The following is a 27529-nucleotide window of genomic DNA, read 5'->3' on the forward strand; positions in this document are numbered from 1 at the left end:
TCGGTTCGAGTACAGTGGGATTTCGTGTTTCCATAGGTACCAATGGTACGATTGGTACCAATAGAGCGTTTTCATTCACGTGACTACCGGCCATATTGGTTTACTGAAACAAAGAGAGTATTTGCATAAAAATAGTGTTCAATTCCCAGAGGTTTAGTTCGGGACACCAACATGGCCGCCATTTCTTTGTTTTGGGACACCAACATGGCCGCCGTGACGTCATGTGAAAACACTCCATAGAGTGACTTGGCATTCCATTGGTACACCATTGGTGAAATGCATATCATTAACACATGTAAGCCGTTTGAAACTTGAACGAATGGTCGATTGGTACCATTGGTACCAATGGTACAAATGGAAAAGTAGTCAGTCGATTGGTTAACCATTGGAATCTGCATCTCAAAACAAACGTCATGACTTGAATATAGGTCGATCTATGAGCAAAATACCCTGATTCTTTAATGCCATGAACCGAAACAAGCGCGTACGCATGAATATAACTCGTCCTTTAATCCATGAACCGAAACAAGCGCGTTACGCATGCATGAATATAACTCGTTCTTTAATCCATGAACCGAAACAAGCGTGCTACGCATGAATATAACTCGTTTTTTAATCCATAAACCGAAACAAGCGCGATACGCATGAATACAACTCGTTATTTATTCAATGAACCAACTCCAAGCGTGCTACGCATGAATATTACCGGTAGTCGTTCTTTAATCCATGAACCGAAACAAGCGCGTTACGCATGCATGAATATAACTCATTCTTTAATCCATGAACTGAAACAAGCGTTCTACGCATGAATATACTCGTTTTTTAATCCATAAACCGAAACAAGCGCGATACGCATGAATACAACTCGTTATTTATTCAATGAACCGAAACAAGCGTGCTACGCATTAATATTACCGGTAGTCGTTCTTTAATCCATGAACCGAAACAAGCGCGCTACACGTGAATATACCTCGTTCTTTAGTCCCTGAACCGAAACAAGTGCGTTACCCATAAATATGACTCGTTCTTTAATCCATGAATCGAAAAAAGCGCGCTACACATAAATCAAAATCGTTCTTTAATCCATGAACTGAAACTAGCGCGCTACACATGAATATACCTTGTTCTTTAATCCCAGGGCCAAAACAAACGAGAAACACATGAATATAATTCACCCTTTAATCCATGAACCCAAACAAGCGCGCTACGTGTGAATATAACTCGCTCTTTAATCTATGAACCGAAACAAGCGCGATACACATGAATATGACTCGTATATTCATGTGTAGTGTCTTGTTTCGGTTCATGGATAAAGAACGATCGAGGTATATTCACGTGTAGCGCGCTTGTTTTGGTTTATGGATTGAAGAACGAGTACCAGTAATATTCATGCGTAGCACGCTTGTTTCGGCTCATTGATTAAAGAACGAGTTGTATTCATGTGTATCGCGCTTGTTTCGGTTTATGGATTAAAAAACTAGTTATATTCATGCGTAGCGCACTTCTTTCGGTTCCTGGATTAAAGAACGAGTTATATTCATGCGTAGCGCGCTCGGTTTTGGTACATGGATTAAGGAACGAGTTATATTCCGTGTGTAGCGCGCTAATGTTTTGGTTCATGGATTAAGGAACGAGTTATATTTATGCGTAGCGCGCTTTTTTCGGGTCATTGATTAAATAACGAGTTATATTCATGTGTAGCGCGCTAGTTTCGGTTCATAGATTAAAGAACGAGGTATATTCATGTGTAGTGCGTGTGTTTCGGTTTATAGATTAATGAACGAGTACCGGTAATATTCATGCGTAGCACACTTGTTTCGGTTCATTGATTAAAGAACAAGATGTATTCATGCGTATCGCGCTTGTTTCGGTTTATGGATTAAAAACCGAGTTATATTCATGCGTAGCGCGCTTCTTTCGGTTCATGGATTAAAGAACGATTTATATTCATGCGTAGCGCGCTTGGTTTCGGCTCATGGATTAAGGAACGAGTTATATTCTGTGTGGAGCGCTTGTTTCAGTTCATGGATTAAAGAACGAGTTATATTCATGTGTAGCGCGCTTGTTTCGGTTCATGGATTAAAGAACGAGGAATATTCATGTGCAGCGCGCTTGTTTTGGCTCTGATCGATTAAAGAACGAGGTATCTTCATGTGTAGCGCGCTTGTTTTGGCTCATCGTGCATTAAAGAACGAGATATGTTGATGTGTAGCATGCTTGTTTCGGCTCGTGGTTATAGGAACGAGATAGATTCATGTGTAGTGCGCTTGTTTCATGTTGTTTCGGCTCATGCATTAAAGAACGAGGTATTTCGCTTATATATCAAGGAAGATTCAAGTCATGACGTTTGTCTTGAGCTCCAGATTCCAATGGTGAACCAATCGACTGACTACTTTTCCATTTGTACCAATGGTGCCAATGGTACAAATCGACCATTCGTTTTCGCATGGCTTACAAGTCAGTTAATGAGATGCAGTTTACAAATGGTATACCGATCGACTGAGGAGCTTACCATTTGTTCCAATGGTACGAATCAAAACCAATCGACTGACTACTTTTCCGTTTCCACCAATGGTACTGATGGTACGAATCGTAACCAATCGACTGACTACTTTTCCATTTGTACCAATGGTACCAATGGTAACAATCGACCATTCGTTTTCGCACGGCTTACAAGTGTTAATGAGATGCATTTCGCCAATGGAATTCCCATCGAATGAGGAGCTTACCATTCGTTCCAATGGTACGAATCGTAAGGCGTCTTTGACAAATCGTAATCTTTTACCAATGGTACGATTGGTGAGGGTGTTTTGACGATTCGTATCCGTTTGTGTATATTGGACATGAGTGGCGACTGTGGGATTCACGGTAAGGCGGGTTTGTTGTTTCTCCGCCATGACAAAGCAACAGCTTCGCACGGTAATATTCCACTTCAGACGTTGCAAAGATGAGATGCGTCAAGGCAGGATGTAATGCGAGTCTTGTGTTGACATTTGTCTAAATCACTCACGCAATGCAAGCGGAAAGCCTAGGTTTATCTCATCAGTTAGCGGTATTCAGGAGGTCATAAGTCAGGCTAAAATTGGCAAAGAAAGTCTTGTTTTCGTTTACTCCGGCAATTCATCAGCCTCTTCCAATTGCCAGGCGGAAAACATGTGGATCGATCGTCTGGGCAAGTTTTACGGCGATAAGTTCTCCGGCACGTTTTCCCAAATGAAAATTGTTTTAATCGGTTTACGAAGAAGGAGAAAAAATAGGTAAGTTTTGACTTACCCATGACAATTTAAATGCAAATTTAACAAAAGTGAAAAATTCAGCTTACCGCAAATTCAAAAGTCTTGCTCGACATGACACAGGACTATGATTTCGTACTGGTTGCTGAGGCCTATAGTAAGTAACAACCGCCATAAACTATACAGCCACTAAAACATTCGGCTTAGCACGTGCGTTATGAATTTGGATACATTTCTTTGTAGTCTTCCGCAATCACCAAATTCATAGACTACAAGTGGTTCTTTATGTGAAGGCGGAGCAAAAAACCCGAGCGCGCGCGAGAATTTGTCTTCCGCGCTACGCGTCTACTCGCGGGGAGTACTGCGTACCGCTCTTGTACTTCGTTAGCCTTCAAATGCTGGCGTTTTCGAGCGCGCGCCGCCAGTAGTCATTAGGTCGTAGCCGCCATGTTGGATTTTCAAAATCTTAGGTAGATGGGGAAAGGGCTTCGGAGAGGGGGTAAGAAATATTTCCCCTCCCCCTTCCTCCCCCTCCTTTTTTTTCTTTTTCCCTAATGGCCACCCCTCTAGTTGCATTTTCTATTCTCCCCAATATACTTCTGCTTTTAACATCCAATATGGCGGCTACTGCGCTGAACGTGAACACATGGCGGTGAATTGTTCATTCTTTTTCTTAACTTGTGCCTGCCGTTGAAATTTCCATTACGGAGCTCGAAGTTGAGGTAGCAACGTCATGAACTTTCGAGTGACATTGGCCCGTTTCTTAAATGTTCGGTTTATTTTTTGGGCCCGGTGATAAGTTTCTTGTTTCGGGAAAGGGATTTTAAGAATAAATATGATTGCCTCTCTCTATGTTTAGGAACCAATCACTGTGTTCCGGTCCGCTGGTAAGTTATCGGGACTTTGGATACAGAGCGCAAACTGCTTTCTGTTATAGTGTATGAGACAATGAAAAATACAAAAAAAGTGTTGCTTTTTTCAGTTATCAAATGGGAACCTGTAAACTGACTTTTGCACTGCTGTTGTCGGGCAACAGACTACGGGCCCTTGGAAAAAACAAAAGAAATCAATTATTGAACATCACTGAACGTGGTTGAACATGACTTAATTGCTAGTGTGGTGTCGTTGGGTTTTGTCAGCTTCCTTTAGCGATTTAAAGGTTTTTTTGCGGCCGTTGACTATACGCACCGCAACGCAAAACCCTTCAAATCGCAAAGCACAACGACTAAAGTACGTTTAAGGCCTGGTAATACGGGCAACATAACAAATATTGCATTGGAAGTTGCGACTGTTTGTAGCTCCTATAACCACCCCCGCGGGCAACAAATTTCCATGTTGCAAAACGTAGAAACAGCGTCTACTTTCTACAACAGGAAATTTGTTGCGCGAGCAGCTAAATTAGCTGGCGACACGATGAGAGTAAATGAAAACAAAGTTCTCCCTTTTCACAAAATTTATTTACGGAAGACTAATGCAAATTCCCAAAGACACGTTATTAAAGACAAGCGAAACGGTCAATACAGTTCTGAGTTTGCCGGGCGGCTAGGAGACAAAACTATAAAATGGTAAACAAATTTACACAATCTATAATCAATTCACATTACACAACTCAAAAATACTCCAATACAATTTATAAGAGAAAGAACCCACTCATCGATGCCGTAAAGAAAAACAGTTATACCTTAAAAGGTTCACTGCTATAGTTTTAATAAACGGCACAAAATAAACAAGGTTAAGACCCACTTCAAACCTAAGTGGCTAAGTGGCTCACGCTAACCCAGTTTCTGTTGCATGTAGCAGCTAGGAAAAGTATTGCTCCACCCCCCCCCCCCCCCCCCCCTTTCCCCCGGTATAGGATGATAGTCCATTTTTGAAATGTTTCCCCCGCGAGTGTCTCGCAACGTACACGGACCCATCTATACACCTGGGTAATTGAAGACAATGTCGAGCAACGTTTCTTGTCTTAGTTAAGAAAAAAAACTAACATGAGAGAGATTTAAAATTATATTTACGGGAATTGAATCGGAAAACGGCAGAAATTACAACGTGACCATGTTTTTATCCTTCATTTCCCGCTCACTGTTTTCAATTCTGAGTAAAATTGATTAGTTTTCGTTTAGCATAGAAGGCCAGAATTGTTTTGCAATATTCTTATACAGTGGAACCCCGCCTTACGACCACCTCGTTATTACAACCACATTTTTGTGCCCCAAATGAATTAAAAGTTCAGTGTTTTTCTTAGTTTTACAACCTCGTTAATCCGACCACCCCGTTATAACAACCGCATTTTCGCGGCCCGAAGGTGGTCGTATTAACGGGGTTCCACTGTATTTGTACTCATTTTATCAAGAAAGCATAAACGTGAATTTCACGTTTGCCGTTTGCCGTAATTTAGAACTGCGTTTACGGGAAACGACAGAAATTACAACGTGACCAAGTTTATCCTTCATTTGCCGCTCACTGTTTTCAGTTTCTGAGTAAAATTGATTAGTTTTCGTTTAGCATAAAAAGCCAGAATTGTTTTCCAATATTCTGATATAAGTACTCATTTTATCAAGAAAACATAAACGTGAATCTCAGTCACGTTTGCCGTTTGCCGTAAATACGATTCTAAATTGGATAGATAGAAAACCGCGCTTACGGAAACGGCAAACGTGAGATTCGCGTTTATGTTTTCTTGAAATAAAGAGTACAACGATGAGAATAGTGCAAATTAATACTGGCCTTTGATGCTAACGCAAAACTACTCAATTAGACAGAGACACTGAAAACAGCAAGCGGCTAATATAATATAAACATGGTCACGTGGTCTTATCTCACGTTTGCCGTTTGCCGTAAGCGTCATCCTTAACCTCTCTAATCCCTCTGTTAATACAGAGACCAACCGAGCCTCGAGCCACAAACCCAGAAGTCTGATCGAAAATTCGATGGGGTAACCACTACACCACCGCGCCTCCACAAACCGATTAGAGGACTTTTTTTTTTCACGGTAATCAACAAACTTCACATGTGCTTAGCCCCTTCAACTGAACAGTTATCACATAATACAGTATAAGGTGTATCTTTTCTAAGTTTCACACTGGAGCCGGCTCTAAATACACATACTCGATAGTAATCATCAGATTTAAGAATTTGTTGGTGTGTATGTGGAAACTGATATCCCTTAAGTACAATCATGATTTGCATCGCTCTCGCTGTTCCTGTCTTCAGTAATTATTACAAATTTTAAACCAGCTAACAAATTGAAGTGGAACTATTACAAGTAAGAAACCTTGAGATCTAAAAAGAAGTCCAACAGTAATGTTCACTCTAACTTATTTCAAATTTTGTATAAATTAATCAGTAAGCTCGGCAATTTGAACACGCCCATCATTTTGCAAATTCCCACCATTTACACCAGAACAACTCGTCCCACTACAATACGAACCACCTCCCCCTCCGGCTTGATTTGAGTGAGTACTGCTTCCTCCTCCAGAGTACCCCCCTCCACCACCAGATGCACCATTGTCTTCGGATCCCCCTTCCCCACCACCAAACCCACCTACCGCCCCTGGTGGTGGCCCTCCATTCTTTTCACTATTCATTCCACCAGCTCTTCCACCTACCCAACCCTGAGCACGTGACCCTCCTCTCTCACCATCATTTGATCCGCCCCTACCACATCCCTGAGCCAACCAACCCGCACCCACTCCCCCATGGTGACCAGCACCTGCAGTGTTACATTCACCTGGCTGTCCCCCCGTTCCTCCATTCCTAGCTTTAGAAGAATATCGACCCACACTTCTTTTGCCACCAGTACCCGACTGACCATCCACCCCGTTATATCCACCAGAAGCACCCCCTCCCCCTCAGCTAATAATAGTACATTACCACTTGCATAAACAAAACTCCCTCCCCCTCCCCCTGTACCAGCATTGTCCTCTACAGACAGTCCTAGTTCAGCTGCTGTCCTTGTAGTTGATTCTCCTCCTTTCACCTCCACTGAATCTCCTCCTCTCTGTCCCACCACAACATTAAGTACTGTCCCTCTACTCAGTGTGAAAATGCCTTCCTTGAGCGCTCCCCGGCCGCCATAGTAAGTTCCCGGTTCGTAACCATAGTTGTACGAGTGCATTCCTCCTCGAGCGCCCCAGGCTTTGATCAGATAGCGACCGCTCCTTGGAACTGTGACATTTTGCAAAACACCATATCGCCCCTTGCGTCCATCCGTCGTGAAGTTAAGCGAAAGAGGACGGACTGATGAAAAGGAAAACGTTATGCAGTCAACTTTTAAAAACACTACAGCAGAACATAAACTAAAGCTTTAATGCGTATGTTCCAAATATCAGTTTGTCGAGCCATATTGGACTATCCAAGACAATACTTATCAGAGAGTTGCTTATCATTCATTTTGTCCAGTTGTAGCATTGGGCGACCACTGAGCCACGGGGAGGAAGGGAGTTAGTATGGTCATAAGGATTGTCAAGGCCGAGGTTTGGCTCAGTCTTACAATTTCTCCCAAATGATAAATTCCAACCTGGAGCTGCTAAGTGGGTCTCAGTGGGAGTGTAACTTTGGCGGTTAAGGTTACCCGATACCTTCAGAGGTGTCTCGCGTTTAAGCGATGTAGCGCGTCCAGTTTAAACTGTAGATACCTAAACCCCTATATCAAATTAAAGCTTATAGAGCTGACTATCAAACCATACCAAGAATTTTGAAATAAAATAAATTGTCGAATTTTTCACGACCTCTAATTGCGAGCGTCCGAATCACCTTTTTCAAGCTACAAGTCAAAGTGAATTTTGTTTTTTGCTAATTTAATTTGCTCCTCAGTTTCCTGACCCAAAGCGCTAGAAAAACGTGTCTGCGTTTTGCCATATTCAATCGCAGTGAAAAGTTATAGAGCATTTTCGAAATAGGATGAAAAAAATGTGGAGTAATCGTACAAAAATCACTCTCGGAGAAAAAATATTTCGAAAGAAAAAATTCGCAGACACGTTTTCACAATTCTTGGTTTAGTTGGATAGCCAGCTCCATAAGCTTTAATTTGATATAAGGGTTCAGGTATCTACAGTTTAAGCCGGACGCGCTACATCGCTTGGACGCGAAACACCTCTGAAGACACCTCTGAAGGTCCCGGGTAACCTTAACGGTAAAATTTTGCCGATTTTCACGCTTGACGGTTAAATTTGACGGCTTTTGGCGGTTGACGGTTCTCAAGAGGAAATTTGCCATGAATTAAAGTTAATATTAAAAAATATTAACCTCTTACTAACCGAGCGCGAGGGCCGTACTGAGGAATCTTGGCCCTAGGTCGTGGCAGTACGGACCGGGCGCAGCGAGGTCCGTACAAAAACGGCCGAGGGCAGAACAAACAAAATTGTTAATTTATTGAATGACCATTTTTAGAGGCAAGATGAATTTGCGGGAAAGACAAATCCATTTCACTTCTCGCGCGCGTGCCAACAATGGCGCACATTGCAGAGGCAGGGAACAATTTTTCACTTCATCGGATTTATGGATCAACTCTGAGCCCAAGTAAACGGATGATACAGCCTCCCAAGTCAACTGGTTTGACCGTAAGGCCAGCCAGTTTGTGAAAGGAAAGTCCTTTGAGCTTTTTCCAAGCGAGATCTGTCTTGTCGCATTCAGGCCGGTGAGTTGTGTCGGGAAAATGGAGAACGTTCCGTTACTTTGTTTAGCCTCTTGGGATATTATAAAGCAGTCGTCATCTACCTGTGATGGATTTTTGTGTTTAGATGCTTGAAAGCGAGTTGTGGAGACAATAAACAATGTTGATATCGGACAACGCGGTGATGCAAGCCTTCCAGCACACAAGCTCTCCATCGAACGCCGACTGAATCGCGAAGAATCGAAGTTCTCGAAAGAGAACTTACGTTCCAACGGGAAAAAGTTGGAGACATTGAAAGTTCTATCGTAGCGGCTAGCTAAGAAACGATACTAAATACACCCGCTGTGAGATCACAAGTCGCCGACTGTCTCTGTAAACGCCTCGCTCAGACGACAGCCTTGCGTCTTCAACTTCCCTTAGGCCCGTAAACAAGAAAAGGCAGCTAAAAATTTGGGGTATCAATTTGCCTGTGTTTAATTTAACCGATACACTGGGGCATTAAATTTCCCGGTGTTTAAATTTAGTGATGTACTGTGGAAGTAATTTGCCTGTGTTTAATTTAACCAATACTCTGAGGCATTAATTTGCCTGTGTTCAATTTAGTGATGCACTGTGGAATTAATTTGCCTGTGTTTAATTTAAGCAATACACTGTGGCATTAATTTGCCTGTGTTTAATTTAACCAATACACTGGGGCATTAATTTGCCTGTGTTTAAATTAAGTGATACACTGTGGCATTAATTTGCCTGTGTTTATTTTAATCAATACAATGGGGCATTAATTTGGCGGTGTTAAATTTAACTAATACACTGGGGCATTAATTTGCCTGTGTTTAAATTAAGTGATACACTGTGGCATTAATTTTCCTGTGTTTATTTTAATCAATACAATGGGGCATTAATTTGGCGGTATTTAATTTAACCAATACACTGGGGCATTAATTTGCCTGTGTTTAAATTAATCAATACAATGGGATATTAATTTGGCGGTGTTTAAATAAGCGATACACTGTGGCATTAATTTGCCTGTGTTTTATAAGATTAATTGATACACTGTGGCATTAATTTGCCTGTGTTTAGATTAAGTGATACACTGTGGCATTAATTTGCCTGTGTTTAATTTAATCAATGCAATGGGGCATTAATTTGGCTGTGTTTAATTTAACCAATACACTAGGGCATTAATATGCCTGTGTTTAATTTAATCAATATAATGTGGCATTAATTTGGCGGTGTTTAAATAAGCGATACACTGTGGCATTAATTTGCCTGTGTTTAATTTAACCAATACACTGTGGCATTAATTTGCCTGTGTTTATTTTAATCAATACAATGGGGCATTAATTTGCCTGTGTTTAATTTAATCAATACACTGGGGCATAAATTTGCCTGTGTTTAATTTAACCAGTACACTGGGGCATTAATTTGCCTGTGTTTAAATTAAGTGATACACTGTGGCATTAATTTGCCTGTGTTTATTTTAATCAATACAATGGGGCATTAATTTGGCGGTGTTTAAATTAAGCAATAGGATTAATTTGCCTGTGTTTAATTTAACCAATACTCTAGGGCATTATTTTGCCTGTGTATAATTTAACTTATACACTGGGGCATTAGTTTCCCTGTGTTTAAATTTAGTGATGCAATGTGGCATTAATTTGCCTGTGTTTAAGGTGACTCGACCCAGTTATTTTTGGATGGTACCACCCAACTTCGAAGCTCCCTGGTATCCCCACCTTTACTTTTATCGTAAGTGTAATACATAGAATGTATAACATATACATCAATGTACAATATAGCAAAAAAAAAATTGGCGATCGGAGTAAATGTCACGTGGTTATAGTGCCACGCCCCTTTGAGGTCTGAGTCGAAATTCTGCTGTTGCCGGCCTTTTTTCGTGAGAATCTCTCGGCTACACATAGTGCGCAATAGTGCCTTGCGCTGAACAAAGTTTCAACAAAATCGCAAAGACCCAATTCGAGAAATTTAGCGCTTTCCAAATTTAGGTCATAATTTATGTAAAAATGATAAGCAAACTTTACACGATTATATCTAATAAACTATGAAATTTATTCCTTTATTTTGGGGATCTTTATAACAGATGGGCCCTTGCAAGTCAGCAGAAAGCTTTAGGGTCTTGTAAATGCGCGCGATTTTGAGCAATGCAAACATATAGAAATTATAGTTTTAGCTATTTGTTGACGCTTGTCAACGTTTCAGAGTCCTCCTCACAAAAAAAGCATTTTCTTAAAAATTCGTATTTTTTTTTCCTTCAAATTTTTTCAGGGCCACAATTGATTAACTAACTACCCGGATTCTGAATTCTATGGTCATTGAAAAACTGTGACATTATCTTCTATAAGCTTAAACTTGAGTAAACGTTAAAGATTTTCAGCATTTTGGCTGAGATTGTGCTTTGGGAGTTTTCTATTGTTTCGAGTCTGTCATAGTACAGCATACTTGTTCAGCACGCGTCCAATGACCACGCTTGCCTGACTTCCGAATGCACTCATTGGACATTGAACGCGTGCTGAACAAGAATGCTGTATCATGACAGACTCGAAACAATAGAAAACTCCCAAAGCACAATCCCAGCCAAAACGCTGAAAATCTTCAATGTTTACTCAAGTTTGGGCTTATAGAAGATAATGTCACAGTTTTTCAATGACCTTAAAATTGATGGGTGTTTTCACGAGTACGATTATATTTCACTCTTGAAATTTGAGGAGAGCAGGCGCGCGAAATTCAAAATTCAGGTTGAGGAAGCCACAATTGCTAATTTTGCCGTGCTGGAATAATATACGGTCTTAAATGTGTAACATCGGCAGCATGGTCACCATAATCACTCTCTTGAAATCATGGCACGGAAAATTGTTCATCTTGTTTCGGAGGAATCATAAAAATAAAACGCATGTTCTATTTTCGCTTTGACAGCCTTATCAGATAAATGACCGCAAGTTCCTTCTCATTGGCGGAAATTAATTGCTGAGTCGCTTTAGCTAGGGTGTCAGTAAAACGCGGGGTCGGGGCCGGGGTCGGGGCCGGGGTCGGGGTCGGGGTCGGGGTCATTTTTTTTTTCTTTTTTTTTTTTTTTTCAACACCACAGGTCATTTGTGGGTCAAATAAGGATTAAAGCCAATATAAAAAAGTCTCTAAAGCTTACTAGCTTAGGATAGGTCATGGGTGACAACACTCGATGCAGTTCTGTATTCTCGCGAACATTTTGCATTGGTTCCGTGAATTGACTACCTTTTATTCTTCCAAGAATCGAAATGAGGCATAAAATACAAGGTAAGAGACAATATATTTCCTTGAACTAACAAATTCGTGAACTAGAATGTGCATGAACTTACTTACCCCGCCGCCTTCCATGATCGTGCTTTTTTGTTACAGTCAATCCATGTCACGCGTGACTATTATTTCCGAGAATGAAATAAACATTCGTTCGAATTCCTTTGTAAAGCTCGGCATTTGAATTAAGCAATAGACCGCACTTTCCAGAAGTTTACCAGCGTAATAAAACCACGCGGGATGTTGGGAGAACACGAGAAAGCTTGTAAATCACGAGCCGCAGGCGAGTGATTTACAAGCTTTTCGAGTGTACTCCCAACATCCCAAGTGGTTTTATTACGCTGGTAAACTTCTGGAAAGTGCGGTCTATTGCTTTTATGAAATAACTACTTAGACAAAAACACTTAGAAATCGGCGCTTTTTATTTTGTAACTTGATCAAGTTGTTTATTCTCTTCAAATTCATCAGTAAGGCGGGAGAACCAATCACAAATCGGGATCTATTTTGAGCATAAACCTGTTGAATCGCCGAAGTTTGAGCGAATGAATGAAAGTGTTTTTTAAGTTAAATTACTGTCTAACTCTCACCAAAATGTGGCTAAAAAAGGTTAATGCCTTGGCGAAAGAATGCTTTTTATCAGCAGATAGCAGTTACTGATGAAAGGCGGACAGCGGCTTGGTGAGTGGAAAAACTTCACTTGTTTTGAGCTTGGCCAGGTCTTCTTTTTCTATTGCTGGTTTGTGCATGGTGTTTTGCATGCCTTCTTGCTTAAGCTGTTTAATTTTGGCGTCAAGCATTTGGTTTGAGAGGACAAAACGTGGGTCGTGAGTGAACCTTATTCCTAAACTGTGTGGTGGTGTGTTTAGATATCTCTCAATGCCATTTCTTATTGACAGAAGAGTCGCACGGCTGTAATTTTCGCCTTCTTTATTTCTTGCTTCGCCGTAGAATTGCCTCAGATTCCTGTCCAGCTCTTCGACCGCCATTTCCGCCAGACTTACGCCAATAACCTTTTGTTTACTCCACTCTAGGTGAACAGAGAAAGAGGAATTGTGATTTGAGCAGTTAATATCAAATACCTTGTACTCGGGTTGAAGTCGGTTTTATATTGTTTTAAACGCTTCAAGTTATTTGTAAACAACTTGACTTTGGCATAACCTTCAAAATATTACAAATTTTGTATTGTTTATCAATACTGTTTGAGCCGTTTATTTTATAAAATAACAGTTTCAGTGAAAAGCCAGGCTAAAAGATTATTCATGTAATTAAAACCAACCTGTGAATACGGAAACTGCCCACTGTGTTGCCTGCTTGGTTTTTTTGGCTTGTGCATTTTCGACGATCGAGTCAAGTTCTTCGTTTTCCACATCCGCAAATCTTCTCTTTTTGCTCGACCTTTCTTCTTCTGCCTCAGTATTTAAGCTCTCCTTTTTAGAATTTGGCTCCGAATTTTTATTGTGCGGCAAAAGCACATCAAAGCCTGACAATATGTCAAAGTTCGGAAAGTTTTCGTCGCGCTCGTCGGCCATTATCGAGAAATCTCCAGCGGGAGAGCAGCGGGAGTTTACCGGTACAATAGTACATAGGTTTGGCAACTCTATTGACCAATCAGAACGCGCGTAGTATGTTAGTTATTTTATAATAGAATGTAGAACATTTCTCTGGAAATCTTTTCCAAAAAGACGCATTAACTGACAAAAAAAAAAGATTCAAAATACTTGAGAGGCAATTATTATTCTTGAAATACTTGTGCTGTAATATAAAGAAAAATTCATAGTTTTATACCGTCAATAAACTAGGGAAATTTCTATGGAAACTCTAAAATCTCATTGGCGAGATCAAAACTGACATGTAAATTTAAAAACTCCACTCAAATGAAAAACAAAACAAAACAATAAAGCTTGGCGTGGATTGACTGTCAAACTCCCTTCCTTCCAACGTGTTGTAGAAGATGATGGTTGATCACGTGAAAAACGTTTGAAAGCCCTTCTCATGAAGCTATATTATTATGCGCAGTAAAACTATCAAAAAGGAACCATAGCGTAACCTGTAACTCATAGCGTAACCTGTTAGCCAAGCGAAACTTAAAATAACACGTGAATAAATCAATTAATTTATATATACATATATTATTATTATTATTATTATTATCATCATCATCATCATCATCATCATCATCATTAAGGATGTCAGTAAAAGGCGGGGCCGGGGCCGGGGTCTCTTTTTGTTGTTGTTGTTGTTGTTTATTATTTATTTATTTACTCTCCATTGGGTCTTTTTATTTCTTTTCTTCTTCTTTAACCAAAACGCCGATTTGCATCAGCAGTGCATTATTACTATATCTCGAAGTTCGAATACAAACCCGTAAACGAAATGAGATGCGTTGGAGCTCATTTGTCCGGGACATCACCGAAAATGATCCACGTCACATTTCGGTCAAGACAGCTGTATATGAGATATAGAAGCTGCACGTACTTCTTCTCTAGGTCAGCGCCGATTTCGGTATTAAAGACTGTGCACAGCCGTTATTAAGCTTTGATGGAACTGCCGCCGTCTTGGTTTGTAGAAGCTAGTGCGACCTGAGGAGAGTGTCTAAACTACCGAGGGTAGCGGGAGTTGGGATAAGTTGAGTCGGGGAGGGGGAGCGAGAAAAATTTTCCACCACCTCCCCACTCCCGCTCCCCTCAGTAGCTTAGACACTCTCCCCAGACTGCGCTCGTTTCTACAAACCAAGATGGCGGTGTTGCCATCAATATTGCGGAAAGCGACAGGACAAAAAGTTGATGTCTGAAGAGTTTTTTATTTTGGAAACATTTAAAATGCGGCTACATAAAGTGCCAATCAACTGGTCAAGCCTAACGTAACGCGGGTTTTGGGTAAAGTCATTGGATATGACGTCGCTGTTTGCTTTGTCTGGAGTTCGGCGGCCGTTGCATGGGACTTGCAGGTACGTCATATAGAAGTTATAGAGATTGAAATTCATGTTTACATGACAAGGTAGTAATATCTGATAATATTCAAACCAGAGCAACAAATTAAACGTTGTTAAAAGCAACAGGAATGATGTTAGCTTCAACGGTAGTTATTTATTTGGAAACACAACTTTACACAGTGCTTATCATTCGAGATATGCTTAAACCTTCTCTGCAACTTTCAACACAAGAGCCCTCGTTTACTATCATAGCTGAGTTCGCGATTGCGATTACGTACAACGGATCTTTCAAATGTTACAGTATGTGCTATTATTAGTGCGGCCTGCCCCCCCCCCCCCCCCCCCCCCCGCCCCTCCAGAGGGGGCAGGCAATCCCTGTCGTTCTACAGGAAAGTGGCACAACTTGGTCTGGCCGAACGCAATTCATAAATTTCAAAACATTTTCTTTGATTTTCTGTACAATCGCTTGTTCTTGATTTGGTTTGTAACAAATATTACATTCGTAAAAACAGCAGATGAACAATGATTTCAAAAATTAAAACAACATTTTTTAGTTTAAATGCAAATTTAGATGCAAATTTGAACACAACAATTTGAATTTTATCCACAAAGTTTCATATTACAAAGATAACAATATTAGGCCCAGTTCAGACGCCGAACTTTTCATGAGCCGAACTTAATTCAAATTAAGGTCGGCCTAAATCACGAAAATCCCGCCTTTTGATTCAGACGCCAAACTTAATTAGCCGAACTTAATTTACTTGAAGCAAAACCAATCGAAATGTTAGCGTTTTTTTTTTATTGTTATTATTATTTTTTTTTTAAATTTTAAATACGTTATATAATAATTTATGCATTAGGTTCGGCTCATGAAAAGTTCGGCGTCTGAAACGGGCCTTTTAAGAATACTAATGAAAAATAAGTAGAAGGTGAGGTATTCTATTACAAAACTCACTGAATAGAAAGTGATAATCTAATACGTTGTAACTGCTGATTTAAAACAGGCTTCTCCCATTTAATGAAAACACGTCTTTAACTTTGACATGAAACTTAGCTAGAAAAAAAGTGAAACAGTCCGCCGAACAGGCATCTCAACAAGCCTGATCTGAAATTAAATACTTTCAAACATGAGAAGCCTTGTCGGACACGAACGACTATTTGTGAATAATTTTATCAACAACCTAACTGGGGAAACAATACTAACCGTTTGAAGTGACGAATAACTCACTTGTTACCCACTTAATACTGTACATGTACCCCTCTTTTAACTCCAACAAAACATACCAAGGTATAATTAATCATCATTACAATATGAATGCATCCAGTGTTTCCTAGTCCTTACTGGCTGCATGACATTGTTAGTTTGAGACTACACTACACCTTAATCAGGCCTGAAACCCTTGGTTATTTTCATCTTGCTTCCATATAAAATAGGGATCAGTTACATGTTTGGAATATCAAGGTTGCTTTATGAATTAATCCCAGTCAACTCTTTTCATTAATGTGACACATGAGTCCGAAATCATAAACCTTCGAAATACTCTGGACAGCCCAGTAAGTCTAATGGGAAATTTCAACTTTGCAACCAAAAAGTCATGGAACACATGAAAGCTCTCAAAAGTACATAAGCTTGTTACTCCACTTTTTGTTTTTGGAATCGAGTCCCACTAATTTCTGTCCAGATGATAATAGTGTCACAGGCAAATCATTGAATGAGATCCGATTATAGAGAGCAGAGCCTTTTGTGTCCTTTTTAACTTCATCTGGTACAGGACACCACAGTATTTAAAATCTAGTTGTAAAACTGCATAATAAGGCCCCCTTGATGAATTAACTCCAATTGGTCTGTAGATAATTGAAGGAAGAGACTGTTGGTGATGAAAACAACTTTATTGAACAAAGGGTTTTTCCGTTCGACATGTTTGCTATCTAGATGATAGTACGTTGCAGAGAAGTCATGGCTGACAAGTAGGTTACTCATAGTGTCCGTACCTCTTACCCGTCTGTCAACATGTTTAATGATAACATTGTGTGGGGCTTTCCTATATTTGTCAACAAAGGGCCTTCCACACCCATAACACTTTTGAACATTTGTAGGTAACAATTTTAACTCGTATTGATGCGGTGACATACCAGAGTGCCACTGAAATGCCATGAGACTTTCTGCTCCACTGAGTGGGTTTAGTGGGAAAATCTGGTGGGCAGCACCAGGTAGAGACTGTTGAACCATAAAATTATTACTTATTGTTTCTTGGGGCGAAAAGCCAACAACAACCGTTGTAGATTGGTCTTGATTCTTGAAAGAACCTACACTAATGGCATTACCATAGTTCTTTGAAGCATTTGGTCCCAGACTCAGGGGCGTGTTTGCACTAACGGGATTGCTTGAAGACTGTGGAGCAAGACTCACGGGCGTGTTTGCATCAACAGGATTGTTTGCAGACTGTGGACCCAGACTTGGGGGCGTGACGGTGCGTGCACTACCAAGATTGCTTGGAGCCTGTGGACCCAGATTCAGAAGCATGTCTGTGTGACTAGGATTGCTTGAAGATTGACCCAAACTCAAAGGCATGACTGCATTACCAGTTATATTTGAAGATGGATAAAGAGGAGACTGATTGAGCTGTTTAGTTGTTGCCAAAGTGCGTTTTACTTTTTTGGCTGGTAGTCTTCCACCTTTCCTACCACGACCAGCAGGCATTCCATGATTTGCAAGATTAGAAATATTTATGGAGTCTCCACCTTTCCTCCGTCTCTGGCATTTTAACCACTTTACATAAGACGGGAAAACATCAAAGTACTGAGCATAAACAAGAGAGTGGGAACATATGCTCAGACTCGCGTACTGTGCACATGAACAACTAATTCGTCCAGAGGTCTGCTGGTGAACAAGCCTGGGGGTTTGTGGGCAAGAATGACTTGGGACTACCAAGGTGTTTTGTGAACCTGGTGCAACCACTAGATTACTCCTGTCTTGCAACAGGTCCTCAGCCTTTTGGGACATTCCTTGTAAAACATCACTTGGAATCCAGTCTACTCCCTCATGGAAAAGTTTGTTTTCAAGTGAGGTTTGCTGATGCCTCACCACGCTTGTGGTCAAGCTTTCCTTCACATTACCTTGTGACAAAGAAATGGAATGTATTTTTGCAATGGCCGTTGCACGTTGTTTGGGGGTCATCTTTACCCATTTGTCCTCAGAAATAATTAGTAAATCATTATAATCTTCACAGATCTCATATGGCCCACGATTAGTTACTGCAAGTTCGATGTCGACAGTTTGCCTTTGAATCAACTTCTCAAGCGTTTTGCAAAATACATACTCATCTACCTTCTTACTCCCAGTATCCTCCTGTACAAAACTCTGAACCAGGTGGTTGTTACTTTCAGATTGGTTTGTGTAAAACTTACCTGGAGGGTCACCCAGACCAGCCTGCCTTCTTACTGGTGCAATAGCTTTCTCAACCAGAACGTTTGCTTTGTTTTCCTTTAGCCACTGAAAGGCTTCAAGACCTGCAGGGTATTTTGTTGCCCACTCTTCTCCCATTCTTTCACACATTTCATAGAACTGTGCTTCAGTTGGTGCATCGATGAGTCCCTTCTGCTCAATTCCATCCCATGTGGCTCCAAACACATCATTTAACATCTGCTGCTGAATGGTTTCTGACACACCTAAACTTCTGAAGTGAGTCTTGCAGGTGTTTCTAAGGTGTCTTGTACATAGGACATGGACAGCTGAATCAAAGTTGCTCTCAAATGCATCTATTAGGGCTTTTTCCTCATCAGTACCAAATGCCAGAAGATTCTTAAGGGTTGGTTCAAGTGTTCTCATGGTGCTGCACAACTGGCTGTAGGACTCTCTTGTCTTCCTACTATGAATCATAACTGGACCAACAAGGCAAGGCTTACTCCCATCCCTTCGATTCTTTACAACGAGGTGTTTGTATGTAACAATTGTCACATTGTATGGCCCAAGATTGAATGTGGGATCCACTGTTAAGGGGCTGTACTGAAAAGGGTCACAGCAAAACCTTGCAAGGTCATGTAACTGCCTATTTGTTGCAAGTACACAACTTGGCTCTGGTGCAAGTTTTACAGACCTGATAAAGGTACCATTGTCTCCCTGTCTCTTGCATTCTAAAAGTAAATTATACCAGGGGTCTTTTGAAACCCTAAAAGGTGTGGTACATGCATGAGAAATATTTTTATCTGTATTTTTAGAGTAATCTCGCAGCTTTGACCCCTGTTCCCTGCTCTTAGGTATGGCCCCCACACTTCGTATGTTACACAAGTTATTGTTTGCTTCTAACTGTATTACTTTGTGAAATGTTTCCTTGGGTTTAGATAAATTGGATACCTCTGCAAGCTCTTTCTTAGTACTTTCTAAGGTTCTAACAAAACCTCTGGATGATGTTTTGCAGTTTCCATGTGATGGCACATCAATGGCATGTTCATCCCCTGTGAATGCATACTGTACAAGGCAGAACATATGTAATGTATTATCAGGTTCTGAAGAAGATGAAAATATAGTTCCATAACCAACTGTATGCAATGAAACATGTCCCCCAATAATTAGCCCCTTGGTTGTGTGCCCACTAGTCTACCAGCATCAATCATGTTACTTAAGTCTCCTCAAGACTTAAATGACAATTAGGCTGATCAATTACAATCACCCTTACTCACTTCACAGTGTACCTACAAATTTGGAATCCAGCATCAGCAAAAACAAAAACAGAGTAAGCAGCTGTAAGGAACTCATCTGCTTTGTGTGAGTACAATCATTTGCAACTTAAAATACTTTACATGGGGTGGGGTGGGGGGAGGGGGAGATGGAGTTAAGAGGAAAATGAAAGTTAGTAGTCCATTATAGTTACAACTGCAGTAGTTGTCCACTAGTCTGTTGAGCTCAGTGGGTAGTTTCTGGGAGGTTATAGGTTTGATTCCTGTCAGACCTAAAATTTTTATTAATTTTGTAGTCCCATGCTTGTTGACCTTCTGGATAACTCTGACTAATTTTTTTTATTACTTGCTAGATGTTTGAGGTCTACTTTTACCATCTTTCCCATTATCAAAATACACTGATAAGGTTATTCAGAAGACAAGAAATTGTAATACTTACTAATAACTGTATCAATTCTCTTACGGAAGTCTTTGCAGAGTTGGAAGTATTCTCGTCTCAAAGCATATTCAGGATCCTTGGATTCTTTGTTCCCATCAACTGACCTGGCCAAATTGTAGCCATCAAGATCTTCAATATAGAAACCAAACTTTTTGAAGGAATTGTTCTTCCAAGACCCTAGATCATCACATTTGATATCCCCAGTATCTTTCAGTTTGCTGAGATCCACAATGAATGCACAGTTGTGTTGAACTCTTAACGGCTGTGCTGTGCATATCTTGCTTCTGTCTACATAATCTCCACAGTTCAGCAACAACTCCACTGTTTCTTTTGGTGCTAGCACAGCTTTCGTCCTAGTATAGACTGGTGTTTGTGGATCGTCATTGTACCAGTCTTGTCTATAAGTAATAAATTCAAATAGAACATGACTTCCTGGGACTTAACCGTGTATAAAAAATATAAGCCCAGGGCTTATTAACAGAATTGTATACTACAATTTATATAACATAATATAGAGTTAAGAGTTTGTATATGTATATCCTATTTAAAACTCATGGTTTCCAATACCTACCTTGCAACAGATGTTTTAAACTTCTTCTCTGGACTTTCAAGACTTTTCAACTTAGTTGTTAGTTTATCCACCTAATTGACCAAAAAGAAAAGTGAACATGTTCTGTGATACCTAGCATCAATAAATATTGATCCACATATACATGGGCATGCGTCTGCTGTTGCCGACACAACATTATTAATCTGTGTAATATGGTCTTTAAAATAACTTACTGAGTCTTTCTTTTCATCGTTTTCATCACTGGACACATCTGCAGAAAGAGCAAATGAGCATGTTCAATTAACTCTACTGAATATCTTTCAACTACACTTGTAGACACTGAAAAAAGATTATGTTTTCTTCAAACCCTGTCTTTTAGAATTATTTATTGTTATTCTCTGTTCTATTAAATAGATAGTTAATTAATAATGTAAATCTCTACAAGGCTTGCAGCCAGAACAAGCAACACTTATTATTATAATAACAATGAAGGTATTATCAATGTTACCCATAACCTCCATGGAAGGTCATGTAACAATAATTAATTATTATAACATTTGAGGAGAGGTGGTCTCAAAAGAAAAACTTTTTGAAGGCCACAGGGTCAGTAATAATAATTATTAAGCTAAACAGGAATTTCCTCTTGTGTTTGGGGATGGGGTACTCTCATGTAAAAGTGACAGGTGTGTATGTCAGATTTTGAAAAAAAAAAAAAAAAATTCCAAAACCTTGTTTGTGGGAATGACTCCAATAAATTTTATCCCTAAGAGGTACCAAAACAAAACATTAACTGACATGTTCATAATTTGTTACTTTGATCATGCAAGTAGTATCAAACATGCTCTACTTTGGGAACTGTTAATTCTTTTTAGAAGGGTCCAGATGGTGGAATTTGAGGAAGCCAGTCCCCCAAATAAAGGAGTTTGACTGGCAGCAATTAAACTAATATTGCCAGTAGTGATACAGGTTCATTGTCGATACGAGCCAGCATTACTCTGTCAAAGTACATAAATTAGTGATTCTCAAAGTTTAAAATTGAATTTTTGTCTGGGGAGCATACGCCCAGCCTTGTTACTTACTTATGAAGCCAATATGGACATTGCCATATCATCTTTTGTTATTTAAAATAGGCATTAGAAACAAGTTTTCAAACATACTTTGTTGGAGACAGGTTACAATGATTCTGATAAAAGGACTTACTTAGTTTAAAAAGTAAAGAGGGGGAGGGGGTTAAGGAGGCATCCTAAAAAAAGAAAAAAAAAATCCAAGGGGGGAGAGGGAATGACTCCGGAAAGACAAAATCCCACCAACCTCTTACCTTTACAGATGGACAGTTTTTTGGAGGGTTTTAAAAGGGCACTCGCATATGAAATATATCTCATTTCTACTCCAAAAGGTATGAAGGCTATGAGTGTAAACACTTTGTAAGTGAACACTCTAAGAGGTTAGAAAACCACACTTTTAACCCTTAAGAGATAAGGCAAGTGCTGGAGGTGCGGAGGTGGGGGGGGGGGGGGGGGGGGAGCAATGCTTGACCAATGTCTGGGTATGGTGGTGTCTCTTAGTATATCAAATTCTGACCATGTTAGGACAAATAGATCAATAATAGATTTAAATAAACCCACCCTGTTTAGGACAAACCATAATTAATGACAACAATGTAGGACTTATGACAGATTAGGACTAGATTTAGGACAATCTAGGATTTAATTCGCTTAAAATTACATGCCAGAGAGGTAAAAAATCACAGCCTGTCCAGCGGCATGTCCACTTAGAGGCCACATCAAAAAGTCCCCCCCCCCCCCCCCCCACGGGGAGCGAGCATCCGGCTCACTCTTATGTGCGGGTCTCCTCGCATTAATGAACAGAGATCTTAACGTTTCTTAAAGAATACAGGCATTTATAACGATGTCCAAGCGTAATTATGAGCGCATTAAATATTTTTTTTCCCTTTCTGCCGTTAGCTATGAGAAAATTACGAATATCTAATAATGCTACTCGCGTAAAGAATTCTCACGGAATTCGTGGACAGGTCATGTAATGGGCAATTTCTGATTGCCGATTTCATCGCGGAGTTGAATTAATTTTTGTAACAGTTGTTATCATTCTGATGCACACTTTGCTTCAAGTCAATGTCAGTAACTCAAAATAGGCAATAAAATTATGTTGTAACATCTCTATGGAAGACATTTTCGGTTGGTAGGGTTGCAAAGAAGGATCAGTGACATATCCTCTTACCATGTGACTCTACATCTGATGAATCAGGTGATATCAAAATAACATCTGGAATAAAAGTCCATAAGTTATTCAAATATTAAGACATCCACTAGGGTCAACTAAGGATTAAGGGCTATAAAAATTATTAAAATAAGTCTCAAAAGTTTCGGAAATTTGGTCATTAGTGACAACACTCGATGCAGGTCTATTCTGGCGGACGTTCGATTCCATGAATTGACTACCTTTTACTTTTAATCTTCCAAGAAGCGAAACGAAGCAAAACATACCTGGTACGAGTATATGTCTTAAATTAACAAATTCAAAAACTAGAATGTGCAAGAACTTACCATGAACACCCCCGCCGCCTTCCACGATCACGCTCGTTTTGTAAAACTCCCGTCCATCCAACGTGTAGTGTAGGGCGATGGTTGATCACGTGTCCATTTTCGCGGGAAAAACGACCGAAAACCCTTTCCATAATGCTCAGTGTATCATTCACCTCTGCACCGTTGGTGAATAACGAATATATTATCTCAACAAGAAGAAAATTTTTTTTTCTCTAATGAATATATTACTATTATTTTATTTGGGTGTCAGTAAAACGCGGGGTCGGGGCCGGAGCCGGGGCCGGGGCCGGGGCCGGGGCCGGGGTCGGGGTCGGGGTCGGGGTCATTTTTTTTCTTTTTTTTTTTTCTTTTTTTTTTTTAACATCACAGGTCATTTGTGGGTCAAATAAGGATTAAAGCCAATATAAAAAAGTTAAGTCTCTAAAGCTCACTAGCTTAGAATAGGTCATCGGTGACAACACTCGATGCAGTTCCGTATTCTGGCGGACATTGGTTCCGTGAATTGACTACCTTTTATTCTTCTACGAGACAATATATTTCCTTGAACTAACAAATTCTTGAACTAGAATGTGCATGAACTCATGAACACCCCCGCTACCTTCCATGATCGTCCTCGTTGGTTACAGTCAACCCTTGTCACGCGTGACTATTATTTCCGAGAATGAAATAAACATACGTTCGAATTCCTTTGTAAAGCTCGGCATTTGAATAGAATGTAGAACATTTCTCTGGAAATCTTTCCGAAAAAGACAATTCTTGAGTTTTTTAGCAGCGATGTTTTATGAAAATTATTTGACATCGGATTTCCATACAAACACTGTTATTTCAAGCCTGTTTGCCTACTCGTCAAAATGGCGTCGAAAACCGTGATAAGGCCTATTTACATGTCAGTTTTGATGTCGGCAATGAGATTTCAGAGTTCTCGTTTCCCTAGTTTATTGACGGTATAAAACTATGAATTTTTCTTTATATTACAACGCAAGTATTTCAAGAATAACAATTGTCTCTCAAGTATTTTGAATCTTTTTTTTTTGTCAGTCAATGCGTCTTTTTCGGAAAGATTTCCAGAGAAATGTTTTACATTCTATTCAAATGCCGAGCTTTACAAAGGAATTCGAACACATGTTTATTTCATTCTCGGAAATAATAGTCACGCGTGACAAGGGTTGACTGTAACAAACGAGCACGATCATGGAAGGCCTATTCTAAGCTAGTAAGCTTTAGAGACTTAACTTTTTTATATTGGCTTTAATCCTTATTTGACCCACAAATGACCTGTGATGTTAAAAAAAAAAAAAAGAAAGAAAGAAAAAAAAAAATAAAAAAAATGACCCCGACCCCGACCCCGACCCCGGCCCAGACCCCGCGTTTTACTGACACCCCTTTAGTTGCAACAAAGATCTAAGATAATGCGAAACGAAGCAAAACATACCTGGTACGAGTATATGTCTTAAATTAACAAATTCAAAAACTAGAATGTGCAAGAACTTACCATGAACACCCCCGCCGCCTTCCACGATCACGCTCGTTTTGTAAAACTCCCGTCCATCCAACGTGTAGTGTAGGGCGATGGTTGATCACGTGTCCATTTTCGCGGGAAAAACGACCGAAAACCCTTTCCATAATGCTCAGTGTATCATTCACCTCTGCACCGTTGGTGAATAACGAATATATTATCTCAACAAGAAGAAAATTTTTTTTTCTCTAATGAATATATTACTATTATTTTATTTGGGTGTCAGTAAAACGCGGGGTCGGGGCCGGAGCCGGGGCCGGGGCCGGGGCCGGGGCCGGGGTCGGGGTCGGGGTCGGGGTCATTTTTTTTCTTTTTTTTTTTTCTTTTTTTTTTTTAACATCACAGGTCATTTGTGGGTCAAATAAGGATTAAAGCCAATATAAAAAAGTTAAGTCTCTAAAGCTCACTAGCTTAGAATAGGTCATCGGTGACAACACTCGATGCAGTTCCGTATTCTGGCGGACATTGGTTCCGTGAATTGACTACCTTTTATTCTTCTACGAGACAATATATTTCCTTGAACTAACAAATTCTTGAACTAGAATGTGCATGAACTCATGAACACCCCCGCTACCTTCCATGATCGTCCTCGTTGGTTACAGTCAACCCTTGTCACGCGTGACTATTATTTCCGAGAATGAAATAAACATACGTTCGAATTCCTTTGTAAAGCTCGGCATTTGAATAGAATGTAGAACATTTCTCTGGAAATCTTTCCGAAAAAGACAATTCTTGAGTTTTTTAGCAGCGATGTTTTATGAAAATTATTTGACATCGGATTTCCATACAAACACTGTTATTTCAAGCCTGTTTGCCTACTCGTCAAAATGGCGTCGAAAACCGTGATAAGGCCTATTTACATGTCAGTTTTGATGTCGGCAATGAGATTTCAGAGTTCTCGTTTCCCTAGTTTATTGACGGTATAAAACTATGAATTTTTCTTTATATTACAACGCAAGTATTTCAAGAATAACAATTGTCTCTCAAGTATTTTGAATCTTTTTTTTTTGTCAGTCAATGCGTCTTTTTCGGAAAGATTTCCAGAGAAATGTTTTACATTCTATTCAAATGCCGAGCTTTACAAAGGAATTCGAACACATGTTTATTTCATTCTCGGAAATAATAGTCACGCGTGACAAGGGTTGACTGTAACAAACGAGCACGATCATGGAAGGCCTATTCTAAGCTAGTAAGCTTTAGAGACTTAACTTTTTTATATTGGCTTTAATCCTTATTTGACCCACAAATGACCTGTGATGTTAAAAAAAAAAAAAAGAAAGAAAGAAAAAAAAAAATAAAAAAAATGACCCCGACCCCGACCCCGACCCCGGCCCAGACCCCGCGTTTTACTGACACCCCTTTAGTTGCAACAAAGATCTAAGATAATGCATGGTGTGTTCTGTAGATACCTTTAATGTGTAAATAACAAATGTTTAGTTTTCATGCGGTAAACTTACATTTCATTCTGATGAGAAACGAGAAACGCTGGATTCATTACCTATATAAATGTATCTACCAAAAAACTGAGGAGTCCTTTAACAGGTGAAAAAACTTTCACGTCAAGTACACGTTTGTTTTGTCGTTTTAATTTGACAAGTTTTGTTTTGACCCAAATAACTAATTTCTAAGCTCTATTGTATAGACGAACGAGCATGCTTTGAAATTACAAAATTCGCCATGGTTGTTTTCAAATTGCAGTCTTCAATTAATCAACAACCTTAGTTAACAATAAAAGCCATAAAGTGATGACGCAAATACAGTGCTTCAAATGGTAATGAAGAAGAGTGTCTTTCCGCTTTTCCTTCCCTTTCTAATATTTCTTCTTTTTCTCTTAACTTATTTTGCAAAACAAAAAAAATTTAAAAACAGACACGGCTGTCTTCACTCTAAAATCCAAACGAACATCTTTAAATAGTTTCTTTAAGTTAGCTAATGACAAGTTCCGGTTTTGAACTGAAAAGGGAACTGTCAAGATGCGAACTGATCGCATTTTCATTGGCTTAAAATGACAGGTGCGATGTTCAAATAAACCTACGCTAAAACTCTACTGGTGCTAAGAACAATAAGTTGCTATCGACAAGCTATCTGTTTGCGCTCTCCTCTTTAAAAAATCAACATTTGTACCCGACAAGTTGTCGGTGCAGCTACGATAGAAGCAAAAGAAAATCATGGACTCTGGAAAGCCCCAGCTTTACGTTTTTCTAACGATCTTATATTTGAGAGTTGTTTCCGCCTGCTTGGATGGTAAGTTTCATTTTCACAAATCGTTTGGCAGTTGTGTCTTTTTTTTTCTTTCAGCTTTTGCCTTTTTTTCGGAGATATCGCGAGACTTGTATAACGAGTTTTTATGTCATAATTTCAAACCTGAGTTAGCAGCAAAGGTTTCTTATCTATTTCAGCTTCATCGTTTACCAGAATGATTGTTGACATGATTAGGTGTTTTAAAACTCACGCAATATTCTACCCTTTGGAAATATTTTCATCACGTTTGCATCATCTAGACGTATTTCAGTTTTGTATTAAAAAGGGATCTGCCAATTATACCGACCCAAGTATCGATGATAGTGCCGTTCCTATCTTGAAATACCTTTATTGTAATTGTTAGAAATGTCAGGTTGCCAAATTCCTGCTGTTAACCTAAATTGCGTAAGAATGATCTAGACATATTTCAGTTTTATATTAAAAAGGAAACGCCATTTGTAATTCTCAAAAAATG

The 27529-nt window shown here is 39.6% G+C and overlaps 3 protein-coding genes across 3 annotated transcripts in view; 2 read left to right on the top strand and 1 right to left on the bottom strand.

The window, feature by feature from the left end:
* The window catches only part of LOC146454971 (uncharacterized), a 394059-nt gene that overhangs the window by 326004 nt on the left and 40526 nt on the right, over positions 1-27529 (top strand). The gene's annotated exons all lie outside the window — the stretch shown is intronic.
* Positions 1-27529, top strand: part of LOC146454983 (uncharacterized) — a 146278-nt gene that overhangs the window by 97499 nt on the left and 21250 nt on the right. The gene's annotated exons all lie outside the window — the stretch shown is intronic.
* Positions 16018-27243, bottom strand: LOC146454989 (uncharacterized). Its single transcript, XM_085094845.1, has 7 exons — positions 27178-27243; positions 23298-23343; positions 22972-23016; positions 20967-21004; positions 20755-20825; positions 20184-20581; positions 16018-19573 (listed from the first exon to the last, which is right to left on the bottom strand). The coding sequence occupies exons 1-7, from the start codon at positions 27241-27243 to the stop codon at positions 16860-16862; spliced, it is 3378 nt and encodes a 1125-aa protein (XP_084950971.1). The 3' UTR covers positions 16018-16859.

The sequence above is a fragment of the Pavona decussata genome, unplaced genomic scaffold, assembly GCF_977016875.1.
Source record: "Pavona decussata unplaced genomic scaffold, jaPavDecu1.1 SCAFFOLD_291, whole genome shotgun sequence".
In the NCBI taxonomy this organism is placed as follows: Eukaryota; Metazoa; Cnidaria; class Anthozoa; order Scleractinia; family Agariciidae; genus Pavona; species Pavona decussata.

Bases quoted from the DNA above. Each gene is read 5' to 3' on its own strand.
- LOC146454989 (XM_085094845.1), bottom strand. From the start codon at position 27,243: ATGTCAACAATCATTCTGGTAAACGATGAAGCTGAAATAGATAAGAAA. The intron at 23,017-23,297 runs GTAAGTTCTTGC...CTTTTATTCCAG, and splicing joins AGGCGGCGGGGGTGTTCATG to ATGTTATTTTGATATCACCT. The intron at 20,826-20,966 runs GTAAGTTATTTT...TTGGTCAATTAG, and splicing joins ACGATGAAAAGAAAGACTCA to GTGGATAAACTAACAACTAA.